A 26,042-nucleotide genomic window follows, 5' to 3' on the forward strand; every position below is an offset into this window, starting at 1 on the left:
TGTCTCAAAACAGATAAAACGACGTGGTTGCAATTTGACTGACGCAGAAAATCTTCTAGCCTGCAGATCTGCGTTGCCGAGGGACCCGGCTGGTGGGCTTCTGATGGGCAATCTTGGGCAATTACTTCCCTTAATCATAGATATCTAAAGAGGGGAGGGCTGCTGCACTGTGATTCGTCACATAGTTGAAGAACGAGTTGAGCTGTGGTCGTTAGAGAGACTTAAGAAAAAGATGACAGTGTGAAACACATGGAGTCATTAGGACCCATGTGCTAATGTTTGGAGCAATTACTGCTTATTGGATTTCTGTGGACCATTATGGAATGGACTGTGGGAGAAAATCAATTATAAATGCAACATTGCATCATGTCCCTGTTGTCTTGGTAATTCCATGTAGGCTGGAGTGTTTTTTTTTTTCTTCTTTTGTTTGTTGTTGTATGATGTATGAAAATTGCTGAGTGGGTCTCCTTCTGGAAACAGTACGGCAATTCAGGATATTTGTGAGCTCATTAAAAATGAAAATTGGTGGCTTTGTCAGGTCTGCCATGTCAAGAGGGAGGAATTGGAGTTGGAGGGACAATGAAAAATGTTCAACACAAAAGTCCAGTCTCTGCTGAACCAGTCCAGGCTGGTCCATTTGCTGCTCACTTGGCCGGACCACCCAGACTGATCTGGTGCACCACACAAGAGAACATTGTATTCCCCTGGGAAAAGGGATCATGTAGCAGAACAGCTTTTCAGGTTCATTTCAAGCCAAAGACAAAAAGACTAATGAACAAAAATCTGAATACACTCTGAGGAGCCCAATAGACTCATAAGATAATGGTCCAAATTTCTATACGTCTCTGGAACTACTGGTCAGACTGTCAACAAGTGTTGATGTCCTTGGTCTCTACATTATGACTCTTAATGAACTTACTTGAAACAGCCAACAACCATGGATGGGTACTTTCTTACTTTAGCCTCCCTCAGGCCACAATGTTTGCTCTACACACAAGGTATCTCAATGTGAATATTTGAAATGCCTCTTTCTGTCCCTCAAATCTTCTCCATAGTGTCAATCTCATGGTAAAGAATGGGTGGAATCGGGTACGATGCAAGTTCTATACCACTCATTCTCTAGGGGATTTTAGTGAATCGGCTTTGCAGGTAAAATGGTGAAGTTGGAGGGGACAAGAAGGGTATCTAACAAATCTAAGAATATGGTTCTGAACCTAGTGTGTGTATATAAAAATCCGTGACAACTCCACAAAACTGTAACCAAAGCGTCTTGATCCGTGCCTGATGGCTGGCTGCAGTATTTGTCAAATCCTCAAGATCTTTCTCAGAGTTTGTATCCAAGATATTCTGGCTTCATTTCTGGACATTAGGGGGGAAGGGGAGACTTGTTATGCACCTTTTTATACAGTCTGTGTTCAGAACCATGAGAGGACTCGCTTTGTATCGTACCCAATTCGGCGATTCTTCACCATGAGATTGACAACCATCAAGCTGCTAGAGGTTGATGAAGCTCCATTTATTTTACTGCTTTAGACCTGTCACTTCAAAAGCAATAAATAGAGCAAGTCATAACTCAACACATGTATTGTAGGATGTCATGTTTAAATCAGAGTTTCCTTGGGCCACTACTGAGTCTATAGATTTTTAGTCTCATGTTCTCTGCTGGAGGCAAACGACAACAAACCAATGTTTATCTATGTATTTTTATGGAAACTTTATAACTGTGCTGGTTTGTTTTGCTTGTTTTTACTGAGGCGGTCATGACAGTGTACTCCAGGTGAGCCGTCGGGTGTACATTACAGTTATTCCAATGCTACAGTAAAAACAACACCAAGATTATAAATGTCAGGACCCTGAATCCATGTCTGTTTACATATCGTGTTCCTGTCATCCCGGGAGGAAAGGTGGATTGAATTCAAGCTGTCTTAAAAAGTTATGGCATCATTGTAAATGTTTGAGGTCCATGGAGCTCTGGGTGAGCAGGAGTGATGTGCAGCAGCCCAGCGCAGGCTGTGCGGTCTGCTTGTGGTAGGTTATCTGTCAGAAATTATAAATATTATTTGAGCAAACTTGTTTCTACCGCCGTTCACTGCAGTCCGTCATGTGGAGCAGCGACCGCCAAGATCTTGACCAGTTGTGCTGCTGTCTCAACAAATGTGAGTGAGCACATAAACAGAGAGCAACGAGATCCCATCGTGCAGCAGACGACCATATGGACTCCCCATTTCTCCCCAACGCCGGCCTGCTGTTTATATCTCAAGGCCTCAGGGCTCAGGTATCATCATACTTGTCCATTTAGACAACGTTTTCCAGGAGATGTGAAATGAGAGCTACGACTGAACACTGTCCTGTACAGTTTGTTCTGAGTCAAACAGAAATTACTTCACACACATGGTGCCTGTTGATTAGCCCACAGCTCATTGTCTGCTCCCATTGAGACTTGCTCCATCCTCGTGAGCAGACCCACATTCAGCACTGAGGCTTAGCTGCTGGTTTATGTTGGGGAATGCAACCACTTACAAACACCGCACTCTGTAGGCCACCACATATACTGTGTGTTTGACAGACCACAGTTTCCTGGTCGGTATTTGGCAGCACATGGAGCAGAATATGAGCTACCAGGGTTTTGATCCAAAGCCCTAAAGCCTAGAAATGACAAAATGTCTGCAGGCAAAGACAGAATGTATTAAGTTCAATCGAGATGAGTGAGTTAAAGTTAAACCTGTAATTAGACTAAGATTGAGACTGACATTACAGGTTACACCTCTAGATATTGCCCAGGGCTACAAAAAATACCCTAAGCCTTAGAAAGCAGCTTCGCTGTGATGAGAGCCCTCCTTGGCCTTTGTGCGACTGTAGTGCCGCTGCTACACCACCATGTTTCACCAGCCCAAGGCACAATGCGTACTGGTCATCTGCGTGTACGGATGTCGGTTTCGCTTTTGTCCGGCGGGATGTGTGTATATTCTAGGAAGCACTTTGTCCAGTTCCTGCTCGTATGCATTTCACCAAGTGCCACTCACAGGCCGTAGGGAGCAGGAAGAAATCTGTAGGTTTGCTCAATCCTGTTAATGTGGAACAGCATTTAATTAGATCCGCTCGACATTGAGCAGCTGCATCAGTGTCTGCCAAGTAACAACACTCCGCATGTCGCTAAACACTGAGGTTAAGGCGCTGGTCGCTTTGTAAGGACCTGTGAAAAGTGGGCTATGGCAACCACACAATGGCTGAATGCAAGAAGAACATTGAAGAGGATGTTTGTTTGCCTTGAGATTTTCCTCCTTGTGAATTTTTGCTTAAAATCCCTTTAATATGTCATATGGATGCAACAGGTAAAGTATAGAAGTGTTATTATTGTTATTAGATATGTTTGGGGCATGGGGCCCTTATTGTTACAACAAAGTTTAAGCATGAAAGACAGAACTTGCTGCGATGGAAATCCAGAAACCGAGCACCCTCTCAACCAGGTGAGCTATTGCTTTCTTCTATCAACTATTTTGATCATCTATTATATCTTTGGCTCCCAAGTTTGGTTATTTATACAAAACTCAAAGATACTCCATTTAGAACTATGTAAAATAGGGAAACGTTTGCAATACTGCTGTTTATTAATATTCTATGGATCAATAAATCTTAGTGTGTTGTTTGACCGCGCTGAGCTGAGATGGAAGGTATGAGGCTCCCTTCGAAGGAAGCCATTGACCTGATTGTACGAAAAGAAGCTGCCACAAATGTGAAAATTGCAGGAGGTAGATAAACCGTCACATCAAACATTGAGGTTTGGCTTGGTCTGGTGTTTACTCTGCTGTATTGTTATTTCAGTTTCTCCAAGTTGAGTATTTTCTAACTGCTGCCTGCAACTCATCTGCACTCGCTGACGCTCGCTGTCAATCGCATCCCGCATGAAGGAAGAAACTGAAATCTCAGCCAGGAAAACCTCATAAACATTGTCTGATTCAGCCCTGGAAGAAACAATGAAAACCATCTTTCAGAAGTGACTTAATGTCAAGAAGTAGATATTTAGAAGGTGGGTCAGAGTTTTTAGTGCGGAACTCTTAACAAAGAACCTTTGTTACTGAGACCCAGCTGATTGTAAATGTCAGTAGGTGGCTTCTTGCTGTGGAGTTTCTGTCTTTGCTTAAAGGAGGTGTTTTCAGGTGTTAACAGACTTGACAGATTCTACGCAGTCACATCTATTTTCAGTTTCTGTTGTTTTCCCCCTGTGTCACTTTGTCCGTGCCCTAAAAGGAGAGGAACCTTGCTTCCTGGCCAAGGAAAAATAGAGCCATTTCAGATGATGTATTTTCTTAGTGACGCAGTTTTCTCTCGAAAAATACCACAGACAAATCACACTGGAGGGCAGGATCGCTTTTTCAATCAAATTTTCCACAGCGCAAAGAACGGGACGTACATAAACGTATATTGTCCTGCCCTCACTTTCCATTTCTACTGTGTGTTGGAGAAACAGCATTTAAATGCAGTGTGACCGGCCATTGTCCAGCCCATCACCTTTCCAAGCCCCCTCCTCCCTCATTCCCGGCATCTCTCGTGTGCTCAGTGCGTGCCGTTACAGCCCTTCATTTAGATGAGAGGGGGAGGGAAGGGAGGAATGGAGGACTGGAAAGGTGACGAGAGGACTGAGAGATAAAAAAACAGCCTGATTTCTATCTTGGTCGAGCTCCAGGCACAGGCAGCAGCAGGCTCCTGCTCCCCAGCAACCAGGAGAATAGAGATGAAGGCTGTGGCAGCACGGATTGATTCTCGTCATAATCTGTTCCTATCAGCTCTGGTGCAGAGTATAGTTTTGCACGGAGGCACTCGCTGCTCCTCACAAAGACTGCCTGCCACGTTTCATGCCATTATGCTCTGCCACCACATCCTTACAGCCACACTGTCTCGTTATTTCCGCAGCTGCCTTATTCCTGTTTGAGCTGATATCTTGTCTTGCGGTTGGGTCCCAGTGAGATGGGTTGAGTCTTTGTACCCCAGGGTTGTCTCTGCAGGTACCTGTTGCTACATGGAAAGATTCTGGAGCATCCTCACATTTTTGATAGAAATCCTGGGGAACAAACAAGTAGGCTAGATTAGAAATATAACCACATATTGAGCTTTACCACCTTGAACTATATCGCTGTTGATTAATACAAAGCAAGAAAACTTTAACAAAACATGAATGTTTACAAGCATTTAGCTAACAGTAATGGGTAACTGAAAAAGTGATTAAAAAGTCTTGGATCTGCACAAAAAATGAATGAGTTCTACACTGAACCATATCACATCCCTCTACCAACCAGTAGTTTTCGCGTAATTTTTGTTACATACAGACCAACCAACAAACAAATGGACAGGGGTGAAAACCTCTTTGGCACAAGTAATGAACACATTCAGGCTGTGAAGGGTGGTGTTGATCAAGGAGTACTTAAGGTCGTCTGACTCCTGCGGTCTACATACAAATACACAGGTTGAGAACCCCTGGGCTTAACAAACATTAGTTAATTGTAAAAATACAAAAACCATGAAATAAATAATGTTTTATGCCTGATAGTTGCTGTTTTTTCCTCCAGACTTTCTTGACCTACATACCCTCCCAGACACACTACCACCTTGTGTGCTGCTAAAGGTTACTTTGACTATTCTTTTTGTGCATTCAGACCTGGAAGGGCTGCTGATGCAGGAGCTGCAGGCACACTCCGATGCAGACAGGCTGTGTGGGTCGGGCACCGGTGCAAACTGCTCCGGTGAGATGCTGCCAGTAACCAGGAGGGCAGAGAGGTTGCTCTGCAAGAGCGACCCGGGCTCAGAACAGCAGCGCCTTTTGTGTCTGCTTGTTTCTGACTGTTATTTATAAACCCAGTAAAGCAACAGCACATTCCAGGCTGCCACAGGCGCAGGGAGAGCTGCACCTCACCCATGTGTGTCCTCTTTGTCTCCCTGTGCAGCTCGATCGGAGCTGTCGGGATCGGGGATGACGTTGCTCGCAGCTGTTCACATCTGGTGCAATGAGGACGACAAAGAAACTGCTGATTGTCTTTTTATTCCATGAAGATCGAGTTGCCGTTAAATCTATTTCAACCCCCTTTTTTTTGTTTAGGCTTTTAATTTGCTGTTGGCTGTTGCCTTTTTATGACCACTGCTTGTGGTCTTCCATGACTCATATTAATGGGAGGGCGTCCTTTTCTTGGCTATGCATTCCTTAGTTTAATGTTAGCCTATTACTGAACTTGACTACTTTAAAAAGTGCAACTCTCTCTCTCCAAATCTCTAAGGACTTCCTCCTCCGAGTTTGTGGAAAACATTAATCACATTTCCCTGGATGGCATTTCAAAACCAACACGGGACAATACTGCAGTCAGGGTTTCCTCATTAGCATGACGCCATATTTGCTTTATCTCTGCCTGTGGATTGCTCTCAGGAAATTTAGTTTACTCATGTTTCCTGAGATGTTTCGTTCATTTTTGATGAGGCTATAAACTATACGGTTTGTTATTTTAATGCACAGGCCGCTTCGGGAGATTAATGTTCATCCTTCTCTCCCGTTTTGTTCCTACTGCACTTTTGTTCTGTTTAGTTTCCCTGTAGCCGAGGCCAGAGAACTGCTGGAGACAGTCCAGGCACAAAAGGACACACCTACCCAAACCCCCCTCCCTCTGAACCAGACTCCACTTTCAACTCATTACAAAGGTCGCATCAATACTCCCAAATGCATAGTATGGAAACGGTGCACCTGCCATTAATCTCAGCTGTGGATTTATTTGTGTGACCAGTGTTGCATTGGGCTCTCCAAAGGATGCAGATGATGTTGATGACAAACACACAGATACAGATTTGTTGCTCCATTTGGCAGTGGTCCTTTTTGTTTTTCTGTAAATGAACTGAAGAGCTGTTTGAATCACAGGCCGGTGCTCTGTTGTTTTTTTCCATTTAACTTCCTGATTATTGGCAGGCTTTAAAAGAATTTCCCCTTCCGTTTAAAGCCTGATTACAAAACACTGAAACACCCTGAGACCTGCTGCTCAGCTATGCTGTGGAGCCTCGAATGTTTCACACCTTGGAGATGGCGCACAATAAAAAAACAATATATATATCATTTATTTGTTGCAGATATGTCACTGGAACCTTACTACCACTGCCTTTGGAATGAGATTAAAGTGTGATTTATGATGAATAACAAGTCCAGCAGCTTATTGCACCAGTCTTAAAGTTTGATCCTTAACTTCAGTGTGAAGTAAAAACTTTACCTGCAAAGTTTTAGCTCGATAGTTTCACATTAAACTCACTATCTAAGCTAGTTGTAGCTGTGGCTAGTTTTTAACTAAGTCACTTAGAGTGTTGTTTGGTTCTGTGTATTTTTGTGTAAAGTGGAAGAGAAAACTACTACTTGACTAGTCACAGAAAGAGCTTTTACTCCAAAGTATTTCTTTCACATGATGTATTTATAATTTTACTGAGGGGAAAGGGTCGCCTATATAAAGAGAAGGAAGACGTGATACTACTGGAGACACTGGTTCACATTTTCAGACATTATACCTCCGGGAAGACGTCCGTCCTGTTACACTCGTTCATTCCCATGAAAAGTAAGTAATCTTCAAGAATGGTGGAAAAAGAGAGCCGGAGCCAGAAGTTCAAACGCCTGCTCCCTTCTTATCTCTGCACATCTGCTCAGTCACTTTGTTAAGTGGGTGTGAATGTCAAAATCAGCTGATTTAGGAAAAGTTGGTCCAGAATCAATCAGAGGCAGTCCCTCCCTGGTCCAGCCTCCTATAGATGCGGGTGAAGAGGCCGTCCAAAAGATATTTGATCATCTCAGAAGCAGCTCGGAAGAATCATACAAGCTCCTTAAAAAACAGACTATGTGCGAATTGGCCAATTTATGAAACAGTTTTTATATGTCCCTCTAGCATATTAACTAAGGTGAAGATGGCTATAAATCTCTCAGGGCCATTTCGAGTTTGAGCGTGAATGAGAAAACACTTCGATTATGCAGAGGACCTCAGTTGAGGTGGTCGGCCAATGTTGCGTTTGCATACACTCAACTACATTTGTCTATAGTAGTGAATCTTTGGTGCAAGTGCTCAAAGCTGTCCACGAATCACATGTTAATGCCAGGTGTGAACCTTGGCAGCCATTTGCAGCATGAAATCTGCGTCAGCGTATTATTTCTTCCATAGTGTCTTTCATTTCCTGGCTCCACCGAAAGGCCATTAGTTTCAACCGATCATTATCACGCTGACGCATCATTTATTGGCCAGTGGCTCAATCCCTTCCAGGCATTAAACAGTAAAAATGTACAGTATCGTGAATAATGGATATGTGGTTGGTTGGAGTGGAGGATTTGTGCCTGAGGATTACACCGTCTATTCTAAAAGGCCCTTGAACGGCTGAAATAAGATATCAGAAGAGTCTGTAGGAAGCCAAGTCTCAGTGAGGGCTGGTGACCTCTGCCTGCATCTGCAGGAGGCCTCAGATCTGCGCTGTCAGACTTGTGGAGCTGAATTACAAACACACCGCTGAGCCCACACCCCCAGCCTCTGATGCTGCTCGCTTTTTTGATGCAGTGGAAGCTTCAAGCGCAGATGTTTGAGCGGCTGGCTTTACCTCGGTGAAAGGAAATACAAGGACGAGTGTTTTTTTTTCCACCAGATACAGATCGTTATTTCAATCTGCATCATATTGTACAAACTCGTAGATAAATATGTTAACATCAAGATTTGTGCTGTTATTGCTATGGAAAATCCTGAATCTCCCCTTTCACCAGATCCACACTAATATCTTCAGGAAGTTTGGTGCAAATCAATTTAATAATTTTTCCATAATCTTGCTGACAAACCGACATCTGATTGTGTGTACATGATAAATCCCAACAGGACCCCTCATGTTACAATATTTTGGAGAGTGGTGAGTCTGCTGTACTGGAAACCGAGTTCCTGATCCGCTACCAGTGCATTTGATAAAAACAAGAACTTGTATATTATATTTTATACATACTAACCCATTATAAGTGTGATAATTGCTGTCGTTGTTGAACGCCCTGGCTAAATAAGACAAGATTCATGCATTAGTTCCTTGGAAGAATCCTTTACTTGTATCTTTAACCAGATCTGGTTTTATTTAAATTAACGTATTGATGATTTTAAATGAAGTTTGTTGCAAATCAATTCAGATCTTTTGGTCTGTTTCCCACATGCAAGTCATCACACGTGTGAACAAGACAAATCCCAATAAAACAGGGCCCTCAGGTTACAGAATGGGGGAGTGGTGAGTGGGGAGATACTTTTTATCTAAAAAGTTGTTTTTCCTTGTGGGAGTTTGCTCTAAATGCTGGAGACGCTGGTGTCTGTTGGGGTCAGGGGTTGTTTGGAGGTTAGGTGTGAACGTCTGACATAAAGGCTGTGCTGTTCCAGCCGTGCTATTAAGGGATTGAACTTTGAACCTGTGCTCTGCCCCGTCAATCAGCCCTCTACCAGCGTGACCCTGAAAATTGACACTTGTGTCTCTGGGCCTCGTCTCCTTCTCCGTTTCTGCCGCCGCTCTTCGCTTCACTCTCACTTGTCAGCTGTTTGTTTACGGTTTTAAACCTCATGTTACCTCTTGTGTTCCCTCACAACAACAACATTTCAGCGTCATGCAACAATGACAGATTTAAAATCCCTTAAAAGAGGTTTTGAAGTAATCTTTTCTGAAAAGCAGCACGATGGATGTATCTAAGAATAGCCCTGTCTCTTCTAATGGACGTTCCTTGAGTTTCACCAAATGAGACCACACCTGTTCAACAACAATGGGCTTTTGTCAAATCCATCAACTCTCAAAGTAAATTGACTCCAGTCATATAATAACTGCACTGTTCAACTCTCGTTTATTGACTTGGATTATCGCTCAGCGCCTGGGATAAGAAAAGATTACTACTACTACTGCACGGCCACTTCAAAGTATCAGTGGCACTCATTTGCTTGTCATTCAATTATTACCAAAGAAGAAGAAATGAAGAACTTGAAGGACCATAACCTTGTTTTTTTTGTTTCATAATTTAGACATTCTTGTCCTCAAAAATACTCTTGAGTTTGGTTTTTAAACATTCACAGAAAACCCACATGCAAAGACATATTTGTTTGAGACACATAATCTGTCATCAACATTTTATCACCCTTATTGTCTGACATTACATAAATTGTTTTTGGTAGTTAAGTTGAGGGCAGGGATTGTTTTGAAAAGTCCCTTGTGATGTGTTCAAGGACGCTCCCCAACTGGGTTTTTATGGCTGTTACATCAGCAGCATTGTTGTGTAAGAAATGCCAGAATTAATCGTATTTTTCTTGTGACCATCCGTTTTTCATTTTCAAATATAATAGCTCGTGGAGGTCCAGAGTTCAGTCTTGGACGTGCATACGCTGGAGATCAAATGATATGATTTAAATCTCCAGAACAACCACTAAATGGGCCTTGAGATGAGATTGCTTTTGTCAACAACATAACTTTTAAATAAACTGCAGTGCACTCATTGTCTTACCAAAGAGAAATTTACTCCCGGAAAAACACTCTAAATACTGGATACATCTGAAATGTCAATACAGAAGAGCTGAACATTGTGGTGGATTCATTAAAAGGTCGATCAAAGCAAATTAATCTGGAACTAGTTTACGATCAATTCCTCATTGAATGTGGTTTTCTCCGGAAATGTGCTGAGAATTCACTGGTTCTGGAAAATACGGCTTTGTAATTGTTTTGTTATTCGCTATAAAAGTATTATAATAGGAACATATTCATTTCTGTCATGGTAGAAAGTATTATCTTACATTCCATAGACATGATTATATATTGAAAATTACAATAATTACTTGTTGCAGTCCTACAATTTTGTGAACTACGTGCAGTTTGTAATTTGTTGCGTAAAACATGCAAGGCAACGGTTTTAAAGCGGGAAATGAGCTCTGGCTTTCACTGTTCTGACCATTACCCATGAGAAGAAGCTCTAGGGACAAATAAGGCACAGGATTGTGTAGTTGAGTTGATGTTTCTGCTTGCGGTTAAGGCTCCAGGTGTTCTGGCAGACACTGAGCCACTGCTCCACTACCAAGAACTGAGTCAGGTGAAGTTGTGTCAAGTACGCCAACCCCCACCCCTCCAGCCTCTCAGCTGTCCGAGGAGCTGTTCTGTGCTGCCCCCACAGCCCTGACCTTAAATTGATGGATGTTTATTTTGAGTCTCAGCAGGGGTTTGGCTCCAAGCTGCACATTAGACCTTTTCATAACCACTCACGAGCAGGAGCATGGCCTGCGGTCCTCTGGTGGAGCACGACGATGTTGTTCCAGGGCTCCTGGTTAACACAAAAGGTCACCTGGTTGTTGCTGTCGAGGTTCCCGGCGTCTTGCTGAGACCATACAGATCAGTGGCATCTTCAAAACCAGCTCTCCAAGCCGAGTCGTACAATGGAAGCATTTTTACAACTTGCTTTTAAATCCTGTTTTATCGTTTTTCCAAGCTTTTCTGTCCCTCAAGTTAATTTTTATTTCCATTGTTTTATTTTGATCCTCTCTTTTCTTCACTAACTTTTTTAATCCTGTTTTGTGAGGCTCACTGTAGATGAGGTAAACTCCCCAACGTCCCATCTAAATTGTAGGAGTTGAGATAAAGCTTCAAGCAATCAGACTTAACCATTTTAATCTGTTTGCGTTGATGTAATAAAACTATATAAAATAAGTGGATATATATTTTGTAACACAAAATGTGCGCCATGTGTGCATGGTTTTAATCTCTCCATGTAGACACATGGCTCAGCCTTGACTGACGTTGCATTTGTGTTATGTTTTTGTGCAAAACTTAATCTGGATCAACTGAAATCTGCACCCATGAGACTCTTCAACTGGCCAATATGGGCTGGGAGAGGGAGCTTATGGGAGTCTGAATCTGTCTCCACGGCTGTGAAAAGTGTCGGAGTGAGGGTAGGGGGGGTGGGGGGGTGGTAAGCCGAGAATAAGGCATGCATGGCCGGCGGGGGGAGACAGGGCAAGGGGGGGGGGGGGGGGGGGGTGCTGTGAGAGATACGAGAGGGCTCCAGATGTACAGCTCCGCTATAAAACGCAGGAGGTCGGACAAACAGATGTGACTTTTAATGAGCGTAATACTAGAGGAGGAAACAGGTTAATGGGCGGATATAACGTGTCACCATGTAACCGAATGTCACTCAGGAGCTGAATGTGGCTCAATTAATGGGGGAGACGGAGCAAGAACATCCTTTCCCTCAGGAAATGAGAACCACTGAACCATTGTTGCTGTAGCCGACCGTCATTGTGGATCATCGCACGCAGAAGAGGATATGTTCGTGCTAATACTGTAGATATATATGTGTTTGTGTGTGTGTGTGTGTGTGTTTATATATATATAGGCAGACACTCTAGCATTTTGATTTACGAGGCTCTGGGCTGTTAAGGGTATAGTTCATTCAGTTCCCTTCCAAGAACACACTGACTCAATGTTATGACACTTACTGTATATATTGAGCTTTATTGGATGTGTTCACATTAGTCTTGATCTAAGAAGATCATCTGGCTTCTTTTGGATGATGGGCTCCAGCAACCAAAGACAAACATGTTTTATAGTGTGTAAGAAAAAGTCCAACGATTTGATTTCTGTGTCGATCAGTTTTTTATTTCAAGGCTTTTCTGCCTTATGTTGTATTTGAGAGTTGTGGCAGGGATAAACAGGAATGAAAAGAGACAGGATGACCTGCAGCAAAGAGCCTAGTACCCAACAGTTTAGATACGTGAAATTAATATAATATTCTCCTCGTCCTATGCCTCTGAAGTTTTTCAATGCATGAAAAGAGCCCCTTGCTATTGGCAAAGCTTTTTTATTGTGACATGTTCAAAAAATGAGCCCAGGATTTCATGCAGTGTGACTAGCTGCGAACTTGCAAGATTGTTGTCAGTTGGCGCTTTTATTTTGACATGTAGTCTGTGCTTTGCATGCCGTCAGTCTGTTTGGTTTCGGTTGAGTAAAGCAGGGACTGGTTCCACTTACATAAACAATGGAAAGATACATGCAGACCAGCTTAGAACTCTGGGTAACTTTTTTTATTTATTGAGAAATTACGTTCAACATCTTAAGATTGAAATAAATCTTTGTTTTTGTGAAATTGTCTGTCTAAAGAGCAAACACCTGTTTAAAATATATGAGTGAACAGCCAAGGATGCTTATAATGTTATTATAAAGCATTTTCATGCTGTAAATTAGATCCACCCAGGTCATTTCTCGATATGAAGAGGGTTTAATGTGTGAGCACAGGAAAAGGTTACAAACCAACCATCTATGTAGGTTTGTGCTACACTGATTGGAGCATAAAGAATCTGGAGCTGCCCTGATTATGTACAATACGCTGATAATGTGTCTGAAATGTTCCATTCATGTTCCATTTAAAATCTCCATAAATATTAATGTGTTTTGTTGTGTTGGGATCGGGGACCGAGCTGCAGCTCTGGCAGACTTCCCTAGGCTGCGGCGCGGGGGGGGGAAGGGGAGTGGTGGGAGTTAAATGTGGGGTCAGACCGAGGTCATAACAGGGAAGCCGTCTAAATCCAGGAAGCCAGGGAAACGGCGAGCCTTATGGGTAGAATGAATGCACAGCTCCTGTGGGTCTGAGTGCAGCTAATTGAGCGGTAAAAGCAGAAATCACATGCATAACATCACGTTATGCTGAAAGGCTTATTGTAATGTGTGTTTTGTCTGATTTTTAATATGTAACGGTCTGAGAATTCCCAAGTGCACGGCGCAGATTAAATGAACCTATTCGCAAAACGCATTTCAGCATGTGTGCGCACAACTCATTTTTTCTTTGACGCCACAATCAACATTCCATATTGAATTAGATTAGAGCAGGGAGAGAATGTGTGTTGTATTACCTTCTGGCATGCGCTGAACTCAGAAAAATGCAAAGGGCTTTCCAAGTCATGAGTTGGCCGATAACTTGCGAGTGCAAGACGCCCGTCTCAGTGGGTCATGCTAAGGTAAATGATAGAGCTGATCCGGAGCCAGAGCAGCTTTAAATCATCTCTGTCGGTCTCTTTCGACTCTGCAGGCCTTGACTTGATGAAACACAGGCTGAGGGGAGGAGGCGTGAGTAACGACTACCTGAGAAATCAAAACACATCGCTCACACAACAAGGAATCCTGTGTAAATCGTTAGTTAAATCATTATTCCTCTCTGGGGGATGCAATGATTGAACACAAGTTTTTCCTGAATAGTAATGTTAGTGAAGTTTCTTAATGTCTAAAACGTTTTTTTTTGTATTATTCTACATTTTGAAAGTATCAAAGCCACGTTCATTGTATTGTTTTTCTTAAAGTTACCGTGGGTGGAAACATTAGCATGTCAAGCTAACTCACTAAAGCTGCTCTCTGACAGTCCGGACATTTTCCAGAATTTTCCAGAGGGGCTGTATGTGAGTTCACAAAAGTCATTCATCTCGGCCCTCTAAAGATAATTGTCTGGGAAATGCCAGAGTGAACCCATGTGAGAATACAGCAGGATAATGACAGGAATCTCCACATTGAGCGATGAGGAAAGACGATGAGATATAAGGGTCATAAGGGTCGACGCTGATCTCGATGACCTGTAGACAATGATATGCGATTTCCACAACAGAACTTATGCGTCATGTCCTGCCTCATGCTGCTCTACCGAGGTTCCAGCCCTCGCTTGAATGTTCTAGACTTTTCTGCTTTTTCATCTATTGTGTAAACTGTAGCACAAGACCAGAAAGCTTGCTGGGCATTGTGAGGCTTCATGAACTTGTCTAAAACAAGTGAGCATGTCACAGAACTGATTGCTTTCATCTGTTATCACATGATCCTCACACATCCATGACTGATGTTTTTTTATTTTGTTCTCTTCGGATGGAGAGTGTTTTCGAGTGAAGCTGCATTTTTGTGAAGGGGGGGAAACTGAAATGGAAAGGATGCAATAAACATGTTTTCCACTTTATTGAGAACATGGCCTGTTTCTGTGCGGTTTGCACTTTTAAAATGTTATTAAGAACAAGGGGTAGATGGAGAGAGACAGAGAGTTGGGTGTGGGGGGGTAGAGGGGCAGGCAGACTGGTGTAAACACCTCTGGGAGGGAAGAATGCACCCCCTGCCGTCCTGACCTTTGACCCTGCTGAATGTAGGCCTCAGGGGCAGCCCATGTCTGTGGAGAGACAATGCTGCAGATACCTATTGAGCCCTGGCTTTTTACTCCTTTACAATCCCCCCTGCTATTTTACGCTGCGTTCTCCACTACATAAAAACTTCTCGCCGTGCAGGGTCCAAGTTTGGATTTAGAAGCTGCATTCAGGGAGTCGCTATTGTGCCTGCACACAAGACTGGAGGGGGGAAAACACCCACACACCTCCCTCTCTCTCTTTCTCCTCACTCTCTTATTCACTCTTTTATTTTTTTTATTTCCCCCTAAGCCCTCCGACATTCTGGCACCTGTTTTCCTCACAAAACCATTAATTTATCACTGAATTATTAACTCGGAGCCCACAATGTGTCTGGCACTCGGTGACATGTCCCCTGACTTTGTGGAGTGGCAGGGGGTGCGGTTGCCCTGGCAACCCAAAAAAGCAATTTTGCCAGCGTCTGCGTCTGGAGCACCCGCCGCCAAAATGGCCTCGGCCGGAGAATGTTATAGGATTAATATAAATACAGGAGATAGAGCCAACATTTTGTATTGAAGAGGCATGGTGTGCAGCCGGCTGGTTGCTTTCAGCGCGACAATTTGCAGGAGAGTGCATTTGCCCATCACAATGGCTGTGTAGTGCCGGATGAGCCGCTGTAATGAGCACAGTGGAGTAGGAAGGAGTGAGTGGCCTTTACTTTCTATATTTTAGGAATATAGCTGACACTCGATGGAGCGGAAAGTTGTGGTCGAAAAAATAGATAACATATTTTAAATGAGTTGTCGGCAGTGATGCTAAAAAGAATGATATTAAAGCCTGAAAGATTAGGGTTGGTAGTATTCTATCAAATATGAAACCAGTACAACATCAAAACCCTTTTCAATCCCTCATAGAATTTTATTCAGTCTGACAGAAATACTTTTTAAATACAATTTAAATCACTACTAATCAACGTTTCCTAATATAGCCTCATTGATTTCAACAACATGTAGCTCCACCGATCCACTCAAATTGGATAAAGACCCCCCCCCCACCCCTAATAAACTCATTCAAAAATAAAGGTCCTTATAAGAACTATTTAATAGTTCAAAATATTAACTTGATATGCATAACATTTTATCTCCTGTATTTATCAGTTACAATAAATGAAATACATTTATAAGCTGAAGTGGAAATAAACTGCCCATGATGTTGTTTTTTTGACTTACGTGTTTATATTGATAAAGATTCAATAAGAAATGTGTGACCACCAGATGTAGGTATTTTGCCAACCAGGCAGCGATCCAATATGGAACCGGCCTTGTGAACCCAGCTCACCAAGTTGAAAGCACGTTTCTTTATGTAAGGCAGAAGCACATGCACAACGAGATGAGGCTGAAGCATATTAAGTGATAGGTCATCACACAGAGACATGGCAGCAGCTGTCATGGCGTTCTTTGAGATGTGTATTTCAACACCGGGGGGGAGCCACATTGGGGGAACACTCTTGACCGCGTAAAGCGAGAGTCGGGTCAAAGCGCCACAGATGGAAGCGCCGAGAAACACACACTAGCCGGCATAGTGTGGGCTGAAGTACAGCTGAGAGGTGGGAGGGGAGGGCTCCCTTTGTAGCTGTGAAGAGCAGCAACAGTGTTTTGAAGTGGATACAGGCAGTTACTGAGAGCCTCGGGAGCAGATTGAGCAGAGGTGGGGTGCAGCATGGAGGAATGCAAGTCAAAGCAGGCTGCAGGGTGTAGCAGCGGTGTAGTCCGGAGATGTAATGAGTGAGCAGGAGAACTTTTGTTTCCCATCTTTCCTCAACTTGAGGACTGAACAGAAAATGCACAATGGTTTAGATTTTGACGTGAAAGCTTCCTGACACATGATGAATGAGCTGTTGATGCTGCCGTGCATAGTTTGAATCCATTTGCAGATTAAGTTATCCATAACACACCTGTGATTTTGAGAAAAGCTGGTGTAAGAGCCAGCAAGGAGACAAGACTTCCAGTCCAGCTCGATTTCCCCTGCACGGCTACAGTCAATTTTTACGGTCAGAGATCACACCGCCTGAGGGCACTTCCAATAAAAAGATGTCCCAGTAAAAGACTAACGTGTTTGTTGAACATGTCTTGAGGGGGCTGCTCTGTCCATCAGACAGACAACCTCCCATTTTCTAACAAATGGCTTCACACACTTAACAATGAAGATGTATGTAAGACACAAAGCCATCAATCAGCTGACTGCTCTATCCCCTGTGCAGGAGATCACTGCATGAGATGAAATATTCGATTTTATTTTTAAAAACCTAACTTATTTTGAAGATGTAAATCAAACTGGAACAGGACTTTGTCTACGTCCTCCCTGAATAATGTAGAACACATTGCTGGTTCCCAGTTCCCACTGAAAACTGTGCCAATAAATGAATTATGACATGAATGAAGGGATTATAAATACTACACATCTTGGGAATTGTGAAATCTTTTCTGGATTAAATGGATTGAATAACATGAAGATGTCGCCCCTTTTCTTGAAGATATCAATAAGATGATCACCGTTTGTCCTTCATGTGAAGATAAAGGCCCGAGCTGCTATCAGCCTCACAGCAGGGTTCCTCTCATGTCCTCTTTTGTGGAGAGCTGACTTTTCTTTTGTAGTGGCACAGTTGTAATGAGGCTGCGAGGGAAGCATCTGGCAGACGCCTCAGGCCTGACCGGCTCAGGGAAAGCAGATTAGCGAGGAAATATGACTCGAACAATCACAGGTGAATTGGGCCTGTTGACTGATGAAATTTCTTCCAGTCTAGTTCACTCAACAGGGTGACACTCACCACAGAGCAGCCGGTGTAGAGCCCCGTCGGTTACTGACAGGAGCCGAATGTCACTGCAGGCTGTCGACGTTTCAAAAGAGACCGAACCAAAACTGAAGAACATGTGTGTGGATTTTAAAGTTTTACACCACAGGGGCTCTCCACCTATAAGCTCACCCACCTCTTAAAGGAGAACTGTTGCCATAAAGTGCAAAGAAGCATGAAGGCGATTACCACGCATGGCGTCAACATGGAGATGTAGATGTCTTGGGATTGGGGCTTGTTCCTTCTCCTGTTTCTGGAATGGTTACAAGTAGTTCCTGTAGAACCAGTCATTGATCCCAAACTAATGGCTATACATGTTTAAAAAAAATCAACATGTTCTGTGACCAGTGGGGAAAAGATCTTTAACCTTGGTATGTCCATGCACAATGATGTGAAGGCAGATTTGTTGTCCTTCTGGACGTGGATCCATAGCAATGCATGATCCAATTAGCATGATGAGCACCAGGCGTAGTGTGAGGCTCATGCCTGCATGTCCAGGAGAATAAATGGATTGTTAGTATGGATTTCCAGTTCTCCCTAGAGACTTGGTGGGCTTTCTACAGAGGTTATTGGCATACTTAAACAACTGTATAACTATGTAGTCAAGCCTCCTGCTCCACCATGTAGTTTCACACCCTGTTGATATTGTTAATGAATAGAAGCCCCTTAGAGAAAGAGTGGCAACACGCAATCTTCAAGCAGTTTACATGATAATTAGCTTGTGCGAGAATCGTCTGTTGGGCTTTCTGCAGCAAAATTACCCTTCGGCCAGAGAAAGGCAGAACATGTGTAAACTGTAACTAAGGCCAAGGTTCTGTCTTCACTCCATCCATCCATTGTCTTACACTTGTACTGGCTTGGGTCGTGGAGGTAGCCGTCCAAGTAGGGGGGTTCCATACATCCCTCTCCCCAACCATGCTTTCCAGCTCTTCCTGGGGGATCTAAGGCATTCCTAGGCCAGCTGGGATATGTAGTCCCTCCAGTTGGTTCTGGGTCCAACACAGGGTCTCCTGCCTGTAAGGAATGCCCAGTGGACCTCAAACACAACATGCCCTGCCACTCAGTACCTTCTTCAATGTCCACATTGAGACTCCAAGATTACTTTATGACACTGATGCATGTTTAAGTGTTAATTTATGATTTGACTTTGGTTTCAATTAGTTATTTGATGTCATAAAGAGTGAGACGTCATGATTGACACCTGAGACTGACTCACCATTGGTCAAGCTTGTTTATCGGTGGAATCTTGACACAGCGGCTCCACCCCACGATCACACTCTCATATCCAGGGTAGTTTTGTGCAATGTGAGGAAGGGGAGAGATGTCATCCATCTTTATCAGTCATGATATTTACAGTGATAAAAGTTGATTTCACCCCAAGCTAAGCTAACTAGCTCTGCTCTGTAGTGACAAGAGTGAAAGTCATCAATCCCCTCGTACAACTCTGGAAGAGAAAGTCAATATTGCATTTCCTAAATCCGCAAACTGATGGATTAGATATCACCACATAAGAAACACTGTAGTCCAATAAGTACATTTACAAAACCATACAAGAAGATGAAAGTATCTGTACCGCCTCTCGTGTCTCAGTCCAGGAATGAGAGCAGACCTGACAATAAGATTTATGTCTGTCATTCAGTGCAACATATCATCATGTCACATTCTGTAATTATTGTCTCAGCCTGCGCTTCTCAACAGTGTAAAAGTGTTTTGCAGAAAATCAATCACCGAAGCATGTGATCCTCCTGTTTTCAATGTGGGCTGTTATTGCGAGAACTATTATTTTCATGATTTTAGAAGGAGATTATTAGATTCACAAGTAGATGACAAGTGTGAGGTTCCCCCGGCTTCCACCCCCACCCAGCCATTTTATCTTTCAAGGTGCTGAAATCCATTTGAGGTCTGTTTGTTTGCGACTGTGAACCGGAACCTGCAGCTTTTTGTACTCACAAGGTCATTTGTCCGCCATGGATTCATAACAGCCCCTTCTAGAATAAGGGCAGATCTGAGGCCTCTGAGGTTTTTATCATCCGGAGGCAACTCTGATCTGCAGCCAAATCACCGGGCAGACGTGATTCAAGGATGCAGTAAATTAGTGGCAAGACAAAGAGGAGGAATTGGTTTTACCTCTGCGGTTGCTGCACAAATCTCACAGCTGCTCTCTTGATACTGCGGCATGAGAGAAAAGATAGGTCTGAGGCAAGCCGATCGGTACACAGCCATCTTATCCTGCTCGCTGTGCTTCAGGAGACGTCCATTAACCTGTAGTGTCATCATGGGAATAAGTTTGGCTCTGAGGACGTCAGTGTCGGGTCAGTTTGGTCCAGACTAGAAATACCTCAACGACTATTAGATGGATGGCCATGAAATGTTCAGGATTCCCAGAGGATGAATCGTACATGTTTTTCATTTGCAACACAAGCTGATTCGATTTACATAAATCAAAGTAGCAAATCACAACTTTATTTTCGTGGGGGTTTACAGCCTTACTGCACACAGGTCCAAAAGAACTTTTACCGTGCAGGTTATTGAGGCCATTTCTCACTTTGAACACCTGTATACTTCACAATTGTGTTAGCTTATTGATATGCTGCTACATACCTCCGTGTGGGTACCTCCAGGCTTTTGATAGTTGGAATATATCTGACATTCTGGTGCTAGTGTTGAACCACTCACCCTATCACACTGGGTTTTTTCTTTTCTTTTGCGTCCCTCTCACACTCTCAAATCAAAATCTGACACCCAGTCCCATCTCGTCAGTGTGGATGACAGCAGGCAGCCGAGTGGAACAGCCACAGAGTTACACAGACGCAGTGTTGGGCTTTCAGAGAATCACAGTTAATGCCTCTAACCCTGTCAATTTGTGAGCTGAGATTGAGTTTCCAGAGCAGCGCGAAGCATGTGTTAAAACCAACAAGGGTCTGGGGGCTCCGGGTCGTCTTCGCCATAGGACAGACCGTCTGACCTCCCCTGCAAGAAAGGGCCCGTGGTTGTCGTCTTACACTTGCAAAACGGCAGGCAGCACAATTCGAGTGAAACATGTCGTGAAGTGCAGACAGAGCTTAGTGGTAACCAAACTCCAGACTGAATTCTCCGAGCCCAGAGGAAAAAACGCTGCTCACGTTATTTGGCTAAGAATCTCTTAGAATAAGGACTGCAGTTCCAAGACCTAACAAATCATTATATTACACAGGTACTGAAGTGCTTGGCTTTGTTAAGCAGGAAATAAATTGAATGGTTAAAAGTAAAAATGTGTTAATTTATAAAAGATGTAGTCACCCTTCCTTCTAAACTACTTAAGTTTTTCTTCCCTACAAAGTTATTTATGGCTTTTTGAACCTGAAACTTATAGCTTCGGTAAAAGGAGACGCGGTTTTACACCGACAATGTGGTTGACTTTGTTCTGAATGAGACGTTTTTTTTTTTCCTAATAGAATATCCCATTAATATTCCTGTTTACTTGCTACAGAACACAAAGTCTCATTTGGTATATGTGTTGATGTTGCAAAATGCCAAACACTCAAATAGGACGTCACAATGGACGACTAACTCTGGAACGTACTGTTTACTGTTTACATTACAGGGCCTTATTCAGACTCTAGTTTTAATGGGGTTGATAACAGAGCGTTGCTTCACATGTAAACACATTCACTGACATTCTGCTTTTTAGAGCCAGTGAGTGTTTCTCTCTTTCCTCATGTCTGAATTCTCGGAGCTGCTTTCAGGAATTCATGTGAGGGATCCTCTTCTTCTTCTTCTTCCTTCTCCTCCTCCTTCTCCTCCTCCTCTTCTGCTGCAGTTGCTGAAGCAGCAGCATTGCACATCGCTGATTGCTTATCTTTTACAAGACAGGACTGTTTTTCTATTCACAGGGTAGGAGTCTTCCCCTCTGATATGGAAAGTGAGTCTCAGATAGGAGAGGCTTTAAATGCTTGATCTGCTCTTTGATGTTAAGGGCTACACTCTGTGCTCGCTGAACTCTATAAATAACTCGGGTTCAAGCACAGATTTTCTGGCCGTCAAGAGTATTTTTATACTTTATGAGGCTGCATTAATATAAAGTCATCATATAGGGGTATTATGTTTAAATTTAAAGCCCACGGGCGCTCGTAAATACCAGCGAAAGCACGAAGCGTAGATCCAAAAAGCTGCAGTAATTCATTCAGGATTCAGAGCAGGAGTGGGTCTTTCTTTTTCCCCCCAGCTTTTATTCATGACGAAGCAGAGATCGCACGGGTTCGCTCCAATTCAGACTCTTTAAAGTTAGATCAGCCCTGCAGCGGTGTGCTCCGCACCCTCTGCACATTCACCTCAGGCTTGACTGCACTCCTTTATTTTTTATTCTGCCTTTGAGTCTCTTTTAAGAACAACAGAGAGGGGTTATGACCTATAAATTACAAATAGCCCTCTGCTGACTTTGGTTTTGTTTAGAGTGTTGTATTTCAGGTGAACATACTTCTGCTGCACTGAGGACATCATTTTCAACCACATGTCCTGCTGTGAGATTGAAATACATATGGTTGTGTTGTTTGGAGTCTTTCCATTCAGGTTTTTCTCTAACCTCTCTTCTCCTCCTTGTATCTCTACAGATGAAGCTGTGGAACAAGTACAAGGTAACCAGTATCCCATCTCTGGTGTTTGTGGATGCAGCTACGGGGAAGGTGGTGTGTCGAAACGGTCTACTGGTGGTCAGAGATGACCCCAAAGGTGAGTTACAAGGTTTATTTTTATTCCTTGACCACAAGCTCTGACCTAACTCCTCTTTGCAGAGTTGTAAACATTAACCCCAATCACCATCAAATCAACCTCAGAGATGAACTCTTAATGAGGTAACAGGAAAACATTTTGAAATCAAAGGACAGAGCGGTACAGATCAATTCCTCACACCAATAATCCTGACTTCATGCTGGGGGAGCATTCTTCCGCTACCCTGTACTGTGGTTAACAAGCGTGTGGCAGTGTAATCTCTTTAATCATCACCAACAGCTGCAACAAGGTGGTAACACCCATGTTAACTCACTCTTGAGTTCACATCAGATAGTTGCACCTATCCTTGTTAAACAACAGCAGGTAGGACGTGAAATTCCCCTGAGGCACAGGGGCATGAATGAGCAACTTTATGCCAAGCACTAGAAACACTGGCACCGAGTGGAGCACATACCTCCGACAAGGCCCAACAGTCCTTTTAAATTCAATGTGCTGCACGAAATTTCACACACTCGTATCCCTCTTTCACACCAGGATTAGCAGGTTTACGCTGGTTTAAAAAAAAAAGAAGGTGATTGACACTTTTTCCTGCCAGTAGACGTGTCATGTTTAACTTCACAAGTTCAATGACAACAGAGGAGCTCTCTCACCTGCAAAATCAACACGTTCATCCGGGTATCACGTTTCCATCACTGTCGATCGGAGCCTGAACTTCAAACCCAAGTGTACTGCCGAGTCATTTGACTGAGGTGTGAATGCCAGTAAACAGTCTTTCCATATTAGTCCCCTAAATTTGCCTGATTCTTTTTTTTCATCAAGATCCATTAATTATTTTCTTGTAAAAAGGTGAAAATACAGTATCTGGCAATGTTAAAAAAAGTAAAAAAATTTGCAACAACATTTAAATAAGTTCTTCCCTGAACCTTACTGCATCCTTCCATCAACTTTTAGGGAAAACTGCTTAAATGTGCATTGATGTGCAGTTAAACCACTGCAGAAGTAACAAGATGACCTAATTAAAAGAGCATCAGTCAAAGCTCAAACAATACGATGCAAATATGCAAATAAATCATGTTTAAGTCAAGTCATAGTTTTCGTCATGTTCTAGACACGACTTCACGTACATTGTGATTTATTTGCTTAATCTGATTCCATGGCACCTCAACACTTTGTTTCCACTCTAGGTTTACAATGTGCAATTTGAAAATGTCCATAAGAAAGGGCTGATGGAAAGACACCACATGTTACAGGGCTGTGGATGAATAACAATTGGACTAAAACTGGATTCTGCAACAGTTCAAATTCATACAGTGGAATTATTCCAACCTAAAATCTGGTTTACCTCAGGTGTGTCACGAAATAAAGTAAAATAAGCTTGAGAGGCTAAAGTCAACCAAACTGTAATGAGTGCAGTAACTGAGTTCACACCTGCACACACAGCACTCACACACACACACAGTGATTCTATTTATCAAATGCCTGGTCAGAGTTGGCCGTGGAGATTTTGCTTTGCCACATCATCACCACATCTATTCCACCAAAACATTATGCAATAACTTTCTTCCCCCCTCGTTTGTGTTGATGCTTCTGTAATTATAGTTCTGCAGGAATATTATAACGTGTCTGCGTCTCACTCCCTCGTCTGCAAACCCTATAATTTCTTGCCTTTGAAGCGGAGACAGAGAATTAACAAGAGCGGGCTTGCATTCCTCCCTTGTACCGAGGACGTCCTCTGTGGCTCTGAAGGTCTTAATATTTCATAACGCTGCCTCTTTTATACTGGGTTCGGTCATCCTGAAAAAAGCAAGCGCCATTAGTCATGTGAGGGGGAAGAATAGAGGCCTTATGGCAGCACAGCAGTGGAGCAGCATCAGTATTATGACAGATTTCACTGTCTGCCAGATGAAAGCCAGTCCCAGCCCGCAGTGTTATTTCCATGATGAATTAACTGTTCCTCCAGAGTAGAAGTGGCTGAAGAAAACATTAATCTCTGGCCCCTATAGCAGAGAAGGGACAGTGGCACTTGATTAGCCGGGGTTTCGCAACGCCGGTGCACCTCCTCTTGAAGAAAAACACAGCTATCGTCTTCGTGTTATCCCTCAGTTTTCCTGCTTCAGGCAAACGGAGAGCGGGTTCGTCACGTGACAAATCAGCAGCTATGTTCCGGAGAGGAGAGGGGCAGTAAAAGTTTACCCGGGACTGGGAGGGGCGGGCGAATGATTCAGGACCATCTGCCTTTCACTCTCGATGAAAGGCCCGACCTGAGTGGCGGCTGACTAGCCTGCAGCGCCAAGATGGAGTGCACTTTTACAATCAGCGCAACAATAAAAGGCCGCACCAACGCAGCCCCGACGTGTCTCTCCTGCCTAATGAAGCCCTGAACAACTGCTCTCACATAAGAGGCCATTAGGACCCGACCGTACCAGGTTTAATTTGTGATTACCCCTCCTTTTCAATTCGGCTTCACCAGCGCATCTCCAGAGCTCGACGGCAACAATGGAAACACCTTGAAAAGGGAATGAAAAGTGTGAATGAGAGCGGGGGGGGGGGGTATTTTTGGCAGACTTCCAGCCGTGCTTGAGAGGCACGGCTCTCAGACATTATTAAAATCATATTTTGCATCTGGTGTGTGTTCGCAAAAGCAGATGTCACACACAGAAAAAAAACTGCAAGTAGCCTAAACACAGTGCACATGACTTCTGGATCACAGGGGCCATGAGGAACACCGAGAGAGTGTCTCTGGTTCTTATGTTTAATTGAAATGTAATTTTTTTTTTTTTTATTCATGCTGGCTGCAAAATTGAAGGAAATATCTGAAACATCTAAACCTGTCGGTCAGGGTTCCCCGACATTAAATGCTAATGATCCCTTGACGTTTCCTCTAATGCACCGAGAGGAAGGTCAAGGTTTTGAGTTCAATATCTCTGCAGCTATTGGAAACATTTGTATACATATAATTAGCTTCTCTCCACTCCTACATCAGTTTATCATGCAGCTCAGCACCAGCATGTTAGCATTTAGCTCCGAGCTTCCCTGTGTACGAGCAGCCTCACAGTGCTGCTAGCATGACTCTCTTCTTTTTTTCTTTCCTCCCCATCTTCCCTTTTCCTTGCCCCCTCCACTCTCCACTACCCTCCGCCAGGCCTGGAGTTCCCCTGGGGGCCGAAGCCATTTGCCGAGGTGGTGGCAGGGCCTCTGCTCAGGAACAACAGGCAGACAACAGACAGCAGCGCTCTTGAGGGACACTACGTGGGAGTGTACTTCTCAGCACACTGGGTGAGTGCGGAGAACAAAGACAAAAGAAGCCCCCTGATTTCTCTTTCTTTTTCCAGGCCTCGTATCTCTGTCAAAAC

The 26,042-nt window shown here is 43.4% G+C and overlaps 1 protein-coding gene across 1 annotated transcript in view; it reads left to right on the forward strand.

Moving 5' to 3' along the window:
• The window catches only part of nxn (nucleoredoxin), a 55,407-nt gene that overhangs the window by 18,591 nt on the left and 10,774 nt on the right, over positions 1-26,042 (forward strand). Inside the window, exons 2-3 of the mRNA XM_062386469.1 lie at positions 22,572-22,689; positions 25,832-25,965. Of these exons, the coding sequence (XP_062242453.1) occupies positions 22,572-22,689; positions 25,832-25,965 (252 nt within the window). The remainder of the gene's footprint in view (positions 1-22,571; positions 22,690-25,831; positions 25,966-26,042) is intronic.

The sequence above is a fragment of the Platichthys flesus genome, chromosome 4, assembly GCF_949316205.1.
Source record: "Platichthys flesus chromosome 4, fPlaFle2.1, whole genome shotgun sequence".
In the NCBI taxonomy this organism is placed as follows: Eukaryota; Metazoa; Chordata; class Actinopteri; order Pleuronectiformes; family Pleuronectidae; genus Platichthys; species Platichthys flesus.